Source organism: Thermobia domestica, chromosome 11, assembly GCF_964235325.1.
Source record: "Thermobia domestica chromosome 11, izTheDome1.hap1.1, whole genome shotgun sequence".
NCBI classification, from domain to species: domain Eukaryota; kingdom Metazoa; phylum Arthropoda; class Insecta; order Zygentoma; family Lepismatidae; genus Thermobia; species Thermobia domestica.
Window position 1 is genome coordinate 217,124,642 of NC_137464.1, and position 15,687 is coordinate 217,140,328.

The 15,687-nt window shown below is 36.7% G+C and overlaps 1 protein-coding gene across 1 annotated transcript; it reads right to left on the reverse strand.

The window, feature by feature from the left end:
- Positions 1–13,339: 13,339 nt before the first annotated feature.
- Positions 13,340–15,052, reverse strand: LOC145665461 (ionotropic receptor 21a-like). The gene has a single exon (XM_081732770.1). The coding sequence runs from the start codon at positions 15,050–15,052 to the stop codon at positions 13,340–13,342; it is 1,713 nt and encodes a 570-aa protein (XP_081588896.1).
- Between the last annotated feature and the right edge of the window lie 635 nt (positions 15,053–15,687).

A 15,687-nucleotide genomic window follows, 5' to 3' on the forward strand; every position in this document is an offset into this window, starting at 1 on the left:
CCTAAAGGTCCAAGAAACTTGATAGGGAAACCCCCTCGACCCTCAAGATCGAGGACCTTGGGCCCACGACTCGGTTCTCAAAGGGACTCCAAACTTCATACCGTCGAATCAATCAATTTTCCATTCACATCCCTTTGCATGTGAAACATCCGTCTTAGCAAACTCACGTCTAAAAGCACGATTTTCTTGCTAACATATGCCTTTTCCTTACTCTTTAATCGTGGTAGCCGTTTCTCTACAGCTCTCTACTTATTATCTGGTTGGACACTACGTTTCCACACACACTTTCTACTGCTGGTACACAAATTTTAGGATTTCTTTTGATTTCATTCATAAACATTCGTTCATCTCTCTCATTTAGTTTCTTTTCTGGCGCCCCGCGCGGTAAATTTCTGGTTGAGCGTTGTATTTAAATTTGTTCACAATGTACTGAAAGCTTCAATGGGATTTGTTCACAATTTTTCCTATGTTTCTAAGTGACTTACCTTTTAAGGCAAGGTTTACAATTACTTTATTCAAATCACTACTTAACTCCTTTCGCCCCCCCCCTCCCCATTTTCTTCAAAGCAGATTCACAGCCTAAACTACCGTGCGCCTTTCTTAATGCACCTGTGCCTCTAGAGGGCGACTAGGTAGCAAGTTCAGAGACACAAAGAAAACGTGTCACGCTTCTGAAAGCTTATTTGATATACAAAGAAAGTAGCTTTTTGTTTTTTCACTATTTTTAGGGTTTGCATGTTACATTTGGTTCGCGGTTTTCATATATTGGTGCTTGTGATGTTTCCTTACAAGAAACTAAAACAAAGCTAGTACATAAAGTTCACCTTTTAGCTGTTACAGAGCAATTTCCCCAGTATATTTACACTGTACGAACAAGTGTAGTTACGTACTGTACCTAATAGCCCTTTTCAATGCTAAGTTTTCGTTCGTACGCATTGTGAAACAGTGTCCGAAGAATTTATTAACACTCGGGATGACTACTGCGAAAGCTATTTTGAATCGTTAGAAATACATATAACACGCTCCCCTTGCGAAACATTCACCCACAAAAATACCAGGAGAAAGGCTGCAAGCAAAGTGACACCGTAGTGCTAAGGGGGATAAGTCGATTGGCGTGCCAAGAAAATCCTCCGACGCAAGGTGATGTGTCACAGGTTTCACCTCGCACCGTCAACTGTGACCAAAACAATTCGGAAGTGCCTTAGGTTGAAGTGTGTGCAGAAGGCCCGCTTACACCACCCGCTACCGTGTCACATTGCTGAACGTAAGACGAACTGCAGAAAACTGTATGAAAAGTACTTTGCAGGCTCCAAATGGAAGAAATGTGTCACAATGAATGAATCATATGTCCATCTCACTGGTGGTGGTCACATTCTGGCGATCACATACCGTGACATTGACGGCAAGGGTCGCAGCAACTTTGTTCGTCAGTGCAGGGAAGTTTCTCTTGTGGCTTTATGGTTGTTACTGGATTCGGATATGAGGGTAAGTTGATGATATGCCAGGTGGACAAAAACATGAAGGTGAATGCAAGATACTTCCAAAAATCCATTCTGACACCTATCTATCGGAGAGATATCCCACAATTGTACGGAATGGACGCGTACCGAGTGATCATCCATATGGACAAGGCTTCGAGTCATCAGCCAGAACATCACTACGTTTTTATCAAGAAATTTGTATCATTCTGTTTGAAGACATTCCTGTGAAAAGCACAGACGCCAATCCAATAGGTTTTTCCGTATTTTGAGTGTTGAAATGACGTCTTCAACATCGTCACCCACGCACTCTGAAAGCTTACAGGAAAAAGTGTGACATAATACTCACACCAGTCCTGTGCCGGAGCTTGCGGTAAAGGATGCCGTGTGATAGTCCACAATGATGGGGGACCAATAGAACATAATTGATTGTGGTGGTGCGGCATATCTTAAGGTGAGTACCCGTCAAAAATAGTCGTGTATAAAGCAAACAACCTTCTGTAGACAACACACTCTCTATTGATGTAGCTATTCTGACATTGATAACCTGCTCCTGCATCGAACTCATGAACTATCGAATGAAATCTGGAGAAAACGACGTCTTACATGTTCATAATAGACTGCTATATATCCTATGCATAATTGTTAATAAACAGAAACAAAGAAATTAGCTATAAGCAGTGGCGGCGATTGGATGTTAAAAGTGGGGGAGCAAAACATAATCTGAATATTGGTATATCAATGTTAATATACAAATTTCCCTCGTTGAAACTATATACATTAATAGGCCATTTCAAAAAAGTGGGGGGGGCAACTGTCCCCCTTTGCCCCCCTAATCGCCGCCCATGGCTATAAGCATGCATAGAAAAGGGAAATTTAATGAGCTGTTATTCAAAATGTTGGTGGTGCATTGTAATTACTCGTCATCTTGCCTGTCCCACTTTTTCTCTAACGATATAAATCGAGGAAGACAAAGAAGAAGAAAACGAGAGAGGTGAGAACACAGTGAAGAATAAACAAAAATAAAAGTTGGAGAAAACTGATTGTCCATGAGAGAAAGAGAGGGAGAATGAAGGAAAAATAGAAAAGGAACAGACAGACATCCCAAAAGAATGTTCGCAACTGTACTATACATTTAATGTATTGAATACTCTATACCTACCAAATGACTTGTTAGGTGACAAATATTAACTGGTAAGCCCACGTTGTCTCGTTTTCTCATTGTCTTACTAACAGTGACCAATGTGTGATTATACGAAATGATTAACTAGGGATACTGGTAAATGACTAATGTTATTTCATTTCGTTTGTTCACATTATGACTCTGATGAAACTGCGGCGTTTACCACAAGTTTCCCCATAACAACCATGTATTGTTGGTAAGAAACTTATAACCAAAAGAAGAAATTGATCAGCAAAGTGCATTAATCGATATGAAAACTTAGTCGTGCAAACTATTGCTGAAAGGAAATGTATTGTAAAATTAGACGAAAAAGGACAGTCGCTGAGCACAGACATTAGAAACAATCACAAAGATGTAAAGTTTACCGAAGAGAAAATTACGTGTTTTAAATGAGAACTAATATATATATATATATATATATATATATATATATATATATATATATATATATATATATATATATATATATATATATATGTATATGCAGAGTCTCACTATGCATAATCAATCGAAGTGCTAACCTAAGCCTGCATCATTTGCATTAAGAATATTAGAACGCATATTTTCACATCTTTCCTGTGTGGTCAAATGGGTCAAGCAAGGAAATTGAAATTGTAGTAGGTTAAGGCGGCAGTTCAAACCCCACTAGCGGAACTTGTTTTTCAATATAAAGTTGTTTTTTTTTTTTAATATAAAGTTCTTTGTTGTAGTGCCCTAAAAAGAAGCTCTCATGAACTCTCAGTTTTCAAATTTCATCACTGTTGTTCGCCATCCATTTGCATATGAGGAAGATGCTATTAGAAACGCTTGCACTATCAGGATGGGAAAATATAATTGAGTTGAGTATCAGCATGAGAGCACGCGATGAAGATGGGAAATCATGGATTTGAGCACATCAAGTAACTGATAATTTACGTTCTTGTTTGGTAAAACAATTCGAACAATCATATAGAGAATGTATGTTGCTTAATATGAAATTGAATCGCAATCTTAACAATCTTAATTTGTCTAATTTATTTGTTACGAATGTTTACTATTTTGTACCACACATGTTAACTATAAATTAGATACGACAATTATCTATAAATACAATTTAATATTTGAAATATATTTTACATAGTTTATAACTATTTACTACATGCCTTAAAATAGGAAAAGGAGGGAAGCTTTGATTAGGCATTTAAGTTGCAGTTACTGTTAATAGTAGATTTATTAGCGATATAAGAAGGTGGTTATGGTTGCACAATCAATATTACCAGTGGCGAATTAACGCACAGGCACAGTAGGCACGTACCTAGGGCGCCAGCCCAAGAAAAATATATTCAAAAACTCAGTTATCGAGAAATCGGTCTTTGTTTACAAAAATCACTTGATAGGCTTAGTTTATAATTTTAAAATAAAGCACTAATCTAATGTTGCACTTGCACTTTATTTTTTAAAAGCGCTGTGCAGTTTTGGCGGCAATAAGGCACAGATTTCATTTGCTGAAGCGCCCAACTGTGTACACACATTGTATTCACATCTTTTCTGTTCTCTAGCAGATTAAAAAATTAAGCAGAGGGCGCTGTAGACTTGGTTTTTTAAAGGATTGTAGATGGAGCACTGCACTGCAATGTTTGTTACAAGTACACCCGCATAACAAAGAACAAGACAGTATTATCTAGTTCTATGTTTACGTTGTTATTATGCACACGTTGTATCGATAATTGAATCAGTATTAGTGGTTTTAAAGAAAATTTGACTGGAATCATTCCTTTTGTTAATTTTAAATGACAATGATATACATTGTTCTCATTCGAGCAGATTGTGTTTTGTGTTATGGATAACTTTAAATCTTATTTATCTGTTCCATTCAATATTAGTGTTCCTACTCATGAGGTCATATAGTTCAGTGACGTATAAGAAAGATTTGATTACCTCACTCGGAGCTAGCCATGTAGACAACTGCCACTAATTTAGAAACGCTAAAATGTTCCACATAGTTACTTATAGTTTGTTATTTTTATTCATGGATTTTGATATTCGCCTCGCATTATTCTTTGCTTCCTCCTAGGATATGTGATATAATTACTCAAAGCAGGCAAGCTCCAAGTCTCTCAGACTGGTTTGAACTCTATTTGCGCTACAAGTGAATTATTATTGAAGTTAAATGACTATGTAGTTTTTGTTTTGATATTTTTTGAAGTTATGAGACAAGAAGATTGCAGTTTTCATTAAATAAGAAAACTGCTACCTACTATAAATTTCTGTATGTCACTCTCTCTCTCTGTAAACTGCTCCTTGATATTAATGTGTGCCTTTGTCTTGGTGCCGTGAGGCACCTACAAATTTATTTCGAATCAACCACCTAATAATGATCCTTCGGACAATTATTAAATTAGATTGACATCAACAACTTATTTCGGCAGGAACTTCAAAATTTTGTTCTGGAACTGTGGAAATCTATCGCTATTATGTCTTAATAAGAGTAAGAATTCGTCGACAGGAATTTATACAAGGAACTATATAAGGGACCCATCCATGATATTTGAAGTTAGAATTTTTCCCTGTTTCCGAACTTGTATCTCGGTCACCTGAGTTGACCCTGGGCCGGGTCGTTCGAGTTCCAGGTGGCCTCTGGAGTCAGTTTATTTTAGAACTTAGTGAGTGTGATTTTCTTAAGCCACAGCAAGCCACAAATTTAGTTTTAATTGACTATTTCATTATCCAGCCAGGGCCTGCTCCTTTGATGATCGGTTAACAGAAAGTGTACTGTATTTAACTTATGTATTACTTTTTAGTGATTTCAGGAAAACACTTTCGATGTTGCTGTTAATGCCACGAACTCTTTCCCGACTAATGTTAAGTGAATGTCAATGTTTGGCTTCCAAGTGCTTTCTAAGGAGTTGGCTCTTAGTCAGTGACATGACGTGACGATTATAAATAGCCGACGACTCCATTAAACCGTAGGCATAATCAATCATGCATTCTGCTCTTAGTCGGTGGAGCCGAGCAAGGTAACACAAAAGACTTTTGAAAGCAAATTGTCAACTACAGTTGCGTGAAACAATACGAAGTGGGCTTATTTATTATTGTGCTGTAGGTGCCTTCTCGATTGTTAATAAACTTACTTATTAATCGCTAGTCGATAATATAGTTGTTAAATATATACGAGCATAGGCTGGGTTGTAAGTTGACAAGTGAGTTAGAATATAACTGTGTTTAACATCTTTAGTGTTGCTTGATTCATGATACGCAAATGCTGAAAGATTTTGTGCCTTGATCAACGGAATAAACATATTTGTAATATCTTGGAGTATATTTTAAGTCAGATTACGATAATCCTGTATTAATCTCTTCTTCATCAGATTACCTGTGAAATGTAGCTACAGTAATTGAACAAAGTAGAAATTTTATCAGTGACGTATATTGGTTTGATGGCTTGGGCACTACTGACATGTCATTATTATTATTATTATTATTATTATTATTATTATTATTATTATTATTATTATTATTATTATTATTATTATTATTATTATTATTAGTAGTAGTAGTAGTAGTAGTAGTAGTAGTAGTAGTAGTAGTAGTAGTAGTAGTAGTAGTATTAGCAAGACCGCTCATGTTGTGGTTTCCAAGGGGGGCAAGTATAAGCGACATTTCAAAGCTGTAACTATTGTAAAAATTCTATTGGGTTTTCGATATTCCGAAGTACAATTTCCTCTAGGAGGGGCGAGCGCCCTACCTTGCCCCCCTTAATGGGCGCCCTTGAGTAGTAGTAATAGTAGTAGTAGTAGTAGTAGTAGTAGTATAGAATAATAATGATCATAATACACAAAATATGCATAACAATAAAGAAATAGTGGTTGGAAATGTTTTTCAGCTTGAACTGTAATTTTCAGACCATTATTTTTTCAGTTTAGCGTCACAAGTTTATGCACTGAGACCAAGGATGATAGTGATGAAATGGTTGATAATGATGAGATTACGAAAGTCCACTATAAAGCTCACTTGGCTGGAGCTAGGCTGGAAAAAAATGAAATCTTTAAGTTTTACGTCCCACGGTTATGCCGGCTAGGCTAAAGGAGACGGTGATGATGAGAGATGAGTGAAATGAAGAAAGTGGGAGGAAACGGGAGAACCCCGAGAAAACCCACGAGCACGGTGTTCGTCCACCACAAGGTTCACTTGGCGGAGGCTGGGATCGAACCCGGGACCCCAAGCACCAGAGGTGAACGCTCTACCACTGAGCCACCGCGCCCCCGGAGCTAGGCTGGAATCGAACTAGGGACTCCACGCGCCAGATGTGAATACTCTCTTACTGAAACATTGCAGCCTCGGCCAGGTCATTAATGTTGATCGCCATTAACCAAAGCGCCATCATACATCTGCGCAGTTAACTTCTTATTGCTTGTAACGATGAAATATTATATTTTATTAACGTGACTTCCCTCGAAAGCGATTTGTCTTACTGACGTTTCATGGAAGATTTTACCCGTTCTGAAACAAGTCAGCAGTTTTTTTTTATTTTATTATTTTGCAACACTGCAAACCATCTTTTTCGATTTTCGATCTCATTCCGTAGCGGTTTGCTTCAATACAATGCATAATATCGATGCTTCAAATCGATATCACAACTGATTTTGCGAATGACCTCAGTAATGTAGTCATCTATTCTTCGCAACGTATGGATGTTCTGTCGTTAATTTTCAGTTTGTTTAGTTGGAGAAGCTTGTAAACTATGGAGTAGAAAAAGGAATTTTTCATTTACACCGATAACTAATCGGATGAGGCCTCTGAGAGGGGGAACTAAGGAAATCGTAGTTTTCTGTAAGAGGGAACTAAGGAAATCGTAGTTTTCATAAATTAACACTCTGAATTGGCAACATTGTTGATGTTTCAGTGCATCGAAAGGTGTGTTAAGAATTTGTCTACATTACGCAACTCCTGAAAACAACGAAAAAGAAACTTTGAAATTATCATGATAAAATGTTTACTTACATGCACCCGGCAACGCTTTTTAATTTCTATGGAGCAGCTTAAAGCAAGAGGTATACAAGAACAATTCTCGAACTATACAAGGCCTGGAAACGAACATTCGCAGTGCCATTGAAAACATTAACATTTCTACTCTTCGTAAAGTTGCTTCCAACATGGTGAAACGTGTGAACCAGTGTTTAAATCAAACCAAGGGGCACTTCCAGCATCGCTATTGAGTTGAAACCTCGTTTCATGATAATTGCAGTGTTACCGGGTGCATGTAAGTAAACATTTTATCATGACAATTTCAAAGTATCTTTTTCGTTGTTTTCAGGAATTACGCAATGTAGACAAATTTTTAACACACATTTGATGCACTGAAAGCTCAGCAATGTTGCCAATTCAGAGTGTTCATTGATGAAAACTACGATTTCCTTAGTTTCCCCTTACAGAGGCCTCATCCGATTAGTTATCGGTGTAAATGAAAAGTTCTTTTTTCCGCTCCATAGTTTGCAAGCTTCTCCAACTAAACAATCTAAAAATTAACAACAGAACATCCATACGTATGAGTTATGAGTCAATTTACATGTTTCGAAAAAAAAATTGATTTGCACCTTCGGTTACATCTGGCAACACTATGTGGTTTCTAGTGTACTTCAATCATTGCTTCCGAGTTTAAAAATATATGCATGAACAAAGCTTCATTTTGATATAACAATTATTTGTTTATCTATTCACGTTCAAAAGTTCTACTATCCCAAACTCCAAGTTGTATTGTATATTGGTACCCTGTAGGAAACTTTGCCGCTTTATTGGGAAACGTGTTGTACTGTTTTGTGCTACTGTGTGAGTATGATCAGGGCAGTGAGAATAGTGTAATCTTTAGAACAACTTAAGTATATTGTTCAAAGTTTTGGATAACGGAATCTCTAGTTGCTATCCAAAGGGCATTCAGAAAGAAATGTGCCTTACGCTCTGCCCCAGACAGGAACATAATGTGGTCGCTAGTGAATAAATTAGAAGAAACAGGGTCACTTCTGAGTGAGACAGGGTAGCATCGGACCCCGCAGGCAGCTGTTGTGGAAGATGACAGTTATCGACTACTTAGGCCGCCGAAGAAATCTCTTCGTCGTTTGTGCAAAGAAAAGGCTATAGCTATTCAACATGTGATTTATAGGTATTACCACTAACACTTAATTTTGTATTGTCACTTAATACCTAATTTGTATTCTGCAATTTCGCTTCAAAAATCCAAAACATCAATCCAATTGTAAGGTACACTGGCGAAATTTTATTGTTTTTCTTGAAGCGTGATCGATATTACCAAGGATGCATTTAAACCAGTAAACATATGGATTGAGTATAGCCCGCTCCCTCCAGTGATTTTTAACGAATCATAGTGATTCTAATGATTCATATTAGTTCATAATGAATCGGAATCCCATGTTAAGATTTAAGATGTACATCTTGTTGTAAGGAAGCTTTAGTATAAGAAGTAATAGTAGTAGTAGTAGTAGAAGAAGTGGTAGTAGTAGTAGTAGTAGTAGTAGTAGTAGTAGCGGTAGTAGTAGTAGTGGTGGTGGTGGTAGTAGCGGTAGTAGTAGTAGTAGTAGTAGTAGTGGTAGTTAGTAGCATTCGTAGTAGTAGGAAGGGGTTAGAAGCCCCGCAGGGATTGGTTGGGTTCTGTTCTCGATATAAGTAGTATTAGTAGTAGTAGTAGTGGTAGTAGTAGCAGCAGCAGTGGCAGCAGCAGCAGCAGCAGCAGTAGTAGTAGTAGTAGTAGTAGTAGTAGCAGTAGTAGTAGTAGTGACGCTTCCATTCTGGTGACAAAGAACTGAGGGGAGCGGGCCATACACAAGCCAAACATAATCCCATAAATCTCACACCCTTGCTTGATCTCACACCTTTGCCATAAAATCACGAAAATCGGACTCCAGTTACAAATTCTAGGCCCAAATGAAATCCGTGAGTTTAAAAAAAAATCACCCTGTAGCATTTTCTACGAAGAATTTCTTTATCTTGTTTCCCGTATTTAAATAAAGAATTGCTGAAAACAGTTTTGTTGCTCATGACTTAGAGAAGAGTTGCATAAAGCACATCACTTTTGAGAGAAGTGAAGCTTCCTTAGAAATAGAATGCGTGTGGTAAATATTGACTGTTGCATCATGTGCCTGTTCCCAACGAAGTTCTATTACAGTGAATAATTAAGAAACCCGTGCAAATGATGCCATTTAGGTAACTGGTCTGGTAAATCGCACCACCAGTAACACATATCGCACCACAATTAAAAGTTATAAGACATAGATCTATGTTTCAATAACAAGAAAATTAAATAATAACTTTCCTCCCACAATTGTATTTCTTCTGAAAAATATTAACACTGCACGTGGTGAATTGTGATTAATGAAAAGAACAAATTAAAAACTACAGAGTATTGTTAACATTAGTAAGCTTTCAGCTTAAAACTCTTAGCTTTTACATGCTGTTAAGTGTGTATTAATAGCCATAATTCGAAACAAGTGATGGCTGCCTGAAACGAAAACGACGAACACAACCATAAACACTGGTTAATCCACAGTCACTAATAAAAAATATACATCTCCTTCATCTTGCTTAGCCGTAGCCAGAGTATTCTTTAAGAAGAATCATTGGCAGGCTGATTAACCAACGTGTAGTTGCACACATCACAAATGTAGGTAATATGTTCTTTATTTCTATGGTCATAACACAACTCATACACCCACTCCTTTCACTTCATAATTTTTCCACCACATTTTCATCACACTACTGTGTATCATTTGCAAGTTGTTGTATACTTGCAGTTACATTTTGATCACATAATTTTAATATCTTATCTGTAGATCTCATAAATATTTTTCGTTTTATTAATTTTTTTCTTCTCCTTCTTCGTGGAATATCAGAGTAGGAGAGCCTTCTTTCGAGTATGTAATAATCTGTTACTCCTTTCTGTTCTTTCTATCTTCTATCCTTTCTGTTCTATCAGTCTAGCTTTCGTTCGTAAGGGTTAGGGGGCGTTTGCACTTGGTCGATTTAGTCGCACGACTTGGTCGATTTAGTCGCACGACTAAATCGACTCGCTGCATTTGCCACTAAATCGAAGCAACTAGGCCGAATCAGATCGATGGGTGTGTTCAATTATTTCAACCACAGAAAATAGAACGTCTTTCAATTCAATTGCCAGTCGATTAGTCGCTATCGATCAACAAGCGATTAAGTTGAATTCCCGTTTACACGGTCGATTAAGTTGAAAGTGACGTCAATTCAACTGAATCGAACGCAAATCGACTAAGTGTAAACGCCCCATTAAACGTTAGCAGTTTCGTTTGTTTGGGCCCTGAATGTAGCTTGTTGTCTTCCAGGCTTATGCGATAGTAAAATACTTGTTTTAGACACTTTTGTAATGAGACACCTAGAAACTTCTGCCGTTCTTGTTGCAGTATGTGAGATATTTTTACAAGTTTTTTTTCTTTCTTTTTTAAAGGTGATTCTCGAACTGTATGTTGGATGAATTGTATCACTGATGGCCGTGTGCAGCAACGAAGTTCAAATGTTTAACGAGGGTCATAACCAAGTTCGGTGAAAATCTGTTGCACCAACAAGGTTCAAGGTTAAGTCTCGGTCAAATGGTAGATAAACTTGGTTTTAGCTTGAACGGCCGAATTTGGGGGTTTAAACTTCGTTGATCCAAGTCAGTCTATTTACATTCAATAATGTCTTTGTATTTTTCCACTAATGAAATTACAATACATTGCTCGTGTTCGGGAAAATTTCTTGCTCGTGATTTCATTATATTTTTCATCACAATTACGATCACTGAAATTAGGCTGCTCACAATTCCATGCACACAATCTCGAAAGTCAAAAAGACCAGCACACGGTATGCTTTGTTCATTTGTTACTTTGTTAAACGAAGATTAGAGACAAAACATGAGAACCAATCAGAGTCGATTTTACAAATTTACCGAAGTTTACTTAAACGAGATGTACTGAACTTCGACTTTCAATGGTGCAACAAAAGTCCTGAAACCACGTTTAAACTTGAAAGTTTAACGTTGAACGCCTTTGAAAGAACGCTCGTTTAAACTTCGTTGGTGCACACGACTGTGGCAGATGTTTCATTATGTTCTTCCTGTCCTTTGTTTAAAAAGTTTCTAGAGTGTTTCTAAGCTGCGACAAAATCCACGTCTCTAAAGACATGCCGATCAATAAGCCATACACCAATGGCTCTGAAACCTGCGATCGCCTTTGCTCGGGGATAGGCCTCAACAATAAGAGCCCAAAATTGGCACTGGCGTATAGAATGCACATTATTTATGCCACAGTTGACCTGGAAAGGTGGTATGCCGTCAGACTATGTGGATGTAGACGATGTGTTATGTGGCCTGGAAGATGAAGCATCAAGACACGTTATATCTCATCACGCCAGTGGTGTATTCATCTGAATTCTTTGAGGGCTTGAAGTATGAAATGAACAAGTCGGGATTGATGAAGCCTTATTCTAATACTTCCACTAAAGTTTGTAGAGTAGCACCATGGACGAGTAAACAATCTATCCTATACAGTAAAATAGGTGGTGTTAAAATAACCCATTTTGTCTATCACTATTAGCGTGTTACGTCAACACCAAGTTTATTTTTAAAATTTATGCTAGTCATAGACTAGCAACTTCTAAGACGGCTACAGCCTCTTTCAAGGAAGAAGCTTAGAAGATTACGGAATTTGATGTGTTGGTGGGTGGGCTAAGGACTATTTTATTTACTTGTCAAATTTTATTTATTAACCTATCAGTGTAAAGATCATTATGACCTTTACGATTTTAAACATACTTACAGTATATAGTAGGTGGAACTTAAACCATTTACAGGTGTAAGAGTAAATATATAACTAATCCATATAATAGGACATAGAACAGAGAATATAAATACAAAATTACAAGTGAGGGAATTCATTCAGAGAAAATATGGTAGAGTTAATGTGCAGATAAACAGAAATCTAAGTTATCATGAAAATAAGAAATGAGGCGAAGTGCACTTAACGCCACAACAGAAAGGGATATTAGAAGAACGAATGCGGTTATTTTTGCCTAAGGCCTGCTCTAGGCCAACGAAGACTTGGTTAACCCTGTTACTGAAATGGTATTACCACAGCAGATAAAGTTGTAAGTGTTTCCAGTGTGTGAGCTCAAATAGCCGACACTAGTATTACTTGCCAATATTCTCTAGGAAATTAAAACTCGTAACTTTATGAACACAAAACTTTTTGTGTAGTTTCAGAAAAATTCAAAGTTTTCCCTCACTGTTTAAAAGTTTACTGCCAAACTTTAATACTCTTTAACTCCAGGTTCAAAGACACGCCGACAAATCATTCTTAATGTTAGTGTTATTTTTCGAAGTTTATTCAACACTTAGCTAATGTTCCATAAAGAAGTAGGAATTAGTTCAACAAACAAACACCATTACTACAGAATAAATTCATTGGAGGGTGAGAAACTTTGTTGACTTGAGGGTGGGCACGACGATAGAGATGCTCTTGGTACGAGAGAGGTCATATCGCTTAAGGTAGACATCGTTGTGGGTTTCCTCAAGATTTTGCCATTTCCTTTCACATTCGTATTCCACCAATAAAGCTCGTTTGTGTTTCTCATCCGTCTTCTTGGCCTAATGCGAACACTCGCAGAACATTAAGCTAACCATTTTATTTTATTGTTTCTTCTTTTGTGATATCCATTTACAATGGAAGTATGTTCCAATATTTACAATTAAACTTAACAATAATCCAAGCACAAGCAACACAAATGTACCTGACATATGTTTCAAAGTAAGAGGTACGGGTGTGTTTATAATAGAAGAAAATCTTTTGGTATTATCACTGTGCCACTGGTATGTCAAACCTGACTCAACTAGCTCCAACAAAATAATCGACAATTTATTACTGAACCAAGATAATTTTTGTAATAGCAGCGTAGTATAATATGTTAAAACAGGTTCTTTGACAGCGTGGATTAATCTGGATCCATCTCTCTGAGTGTATGTAGACTTTATTATAAGCTCTAATGTTTGTGATTCAAACACTATACTAAAATCCCTCTGATACGCTATTCTCTTAAATGCTTTCTGTGGTGAATTAATTTGTATGAAGTTCTTATATAAGAATTTTGACGTATCATCGCTCTCATCGAGAAATAGTTTTCTTGTTATAACTGTACCACCAAATTTCAACCCAGCTTGTAAAATATCTTTCATTGTATTGATATCCTTTTTATATGGAGGAGCTGTTATGAAACTTACCAATGAACTCTGATAACCTGTGGTTATGACAAGAGAATAAATGGCCCACAAGATAAATATCCATCTAAAGAACAAAGTGCGAGGTCCCATTGGCATTGATACTCCGAGAACTATGGAAAAGCTATTAAGTCCCGGATATCGTAAAAATAATTTGTCTACTGCACTTAAGCTTTTTAAACTCGAAAGTAAGAATATGAAAGCGATTTGGAACATGAAGATAAAAAGCCAAACTAAGTGATGGAATGGAAGGTAAATACTCTTCCACGCAGGTAAACGTAAAGCCTTAGGGACAGCCCAAACCATTTTACCACGTAGAAGCGTTGAAACTAAATCACACAGATAAAATTTGTCTACTGTAGGGATAAGTCCTGCTAATCCTATATCAGCTCTCCCATAAACTACATCACCAAAAACACCTGTACATGTTCCGTTCAAATATCTAAATCCCCACCTCATTCCATCAGCTGGGGGTTTTATAGAAAGAGTTGCATTCAGTTTCCATGCTATTGTTTCAACAAGCTTTATTTCTGTTCCATCCATAATATTCTTATTTTTGTCTATAAAGACTATGTAAGGTGGTAAATGGAATGTTGATACACGTAAAGGACAACGTTGCAAGTTACTAATTTTGTCTGGAAATATATCGCTACCTTTCCAATCGTTGAATTCACTGCATTTATCAACTACAATTATATTATGCACTGAGCTGCAGTTGGAATGCGAATATAGCGAATACGTGTATAATATCACCTTATCTATAGTTAACACTCCTATGGCAACATGTAGAGATCTAAATTGTAACAAAATGTTAAAAGTGTTCCGAATTTGATGTTCTGCTACGACATTATCAGTAAGAAATGTAATAATCTTCAGTGATGGATTGAATAAACTCGTTGAGGTAATATTGGAAATAAGTTCATCGAAGTGGTTAATGTTAGTGAATAATACAAGCAGAGACTCCAATGTTTTACCTTGGCTATATCTCTTTTGGTAGACTTCTGTCTTTGTAATAATAGTTTTTGGTGACTCTAAACACCAATCATTATCGAAATTCTCACTGGATATGATTAACACATGTGAATTATTATTCACACCGTTCTGAATTGCACTACAAACACATTTCATTCTGATATCTGCCCATCTTCTTGGTAAAGTTATTTCTTTTGTTGCCGCCGATGCAATTGTCAGTATAAAAACTATAGAAATCAAATTCGTCATTGGCAAGAAGCGCTTCGTAAGTTATTTCTGAAAGAAAATGTAAATATTACATTAGAAAAATTATATTAGCTATATGCTTATATTATTAAATAATCCTTAGAGTCTGCGGCGGCAAAATATCACATCAGCATCCGAACCTCATTCACAAAATATACATCCGTATCTATATCCTATGTTCTACTGTAACAAACGTTACACCAGCGCACAAAGTAGCAAATGTGTGTTTTCAATTATGTGAAACGGGAGAAAGCATCGGAGATGCGTATAATAGTAAATGATAGCTCAAAACTGGAAAATGTTTGTATATAGTGTAATTACTTATTGACATTTCGAAGTGCATAACGTCTAAGTAACATTTCATTCCCCAGCAATAGTTCTGTATGTCGAAATAAAAACAAATTCTGTTCTACAGCCTAATAGTTTCAAGTTAACAATGTTTTATGATATCAAAATTCTATAGAGTTAAATGGCATGAAAGTACGCAAGTATAAAAGTACACTACACTGAACTAATCTTGTATAAATATTTGAGGTGATCAGTAC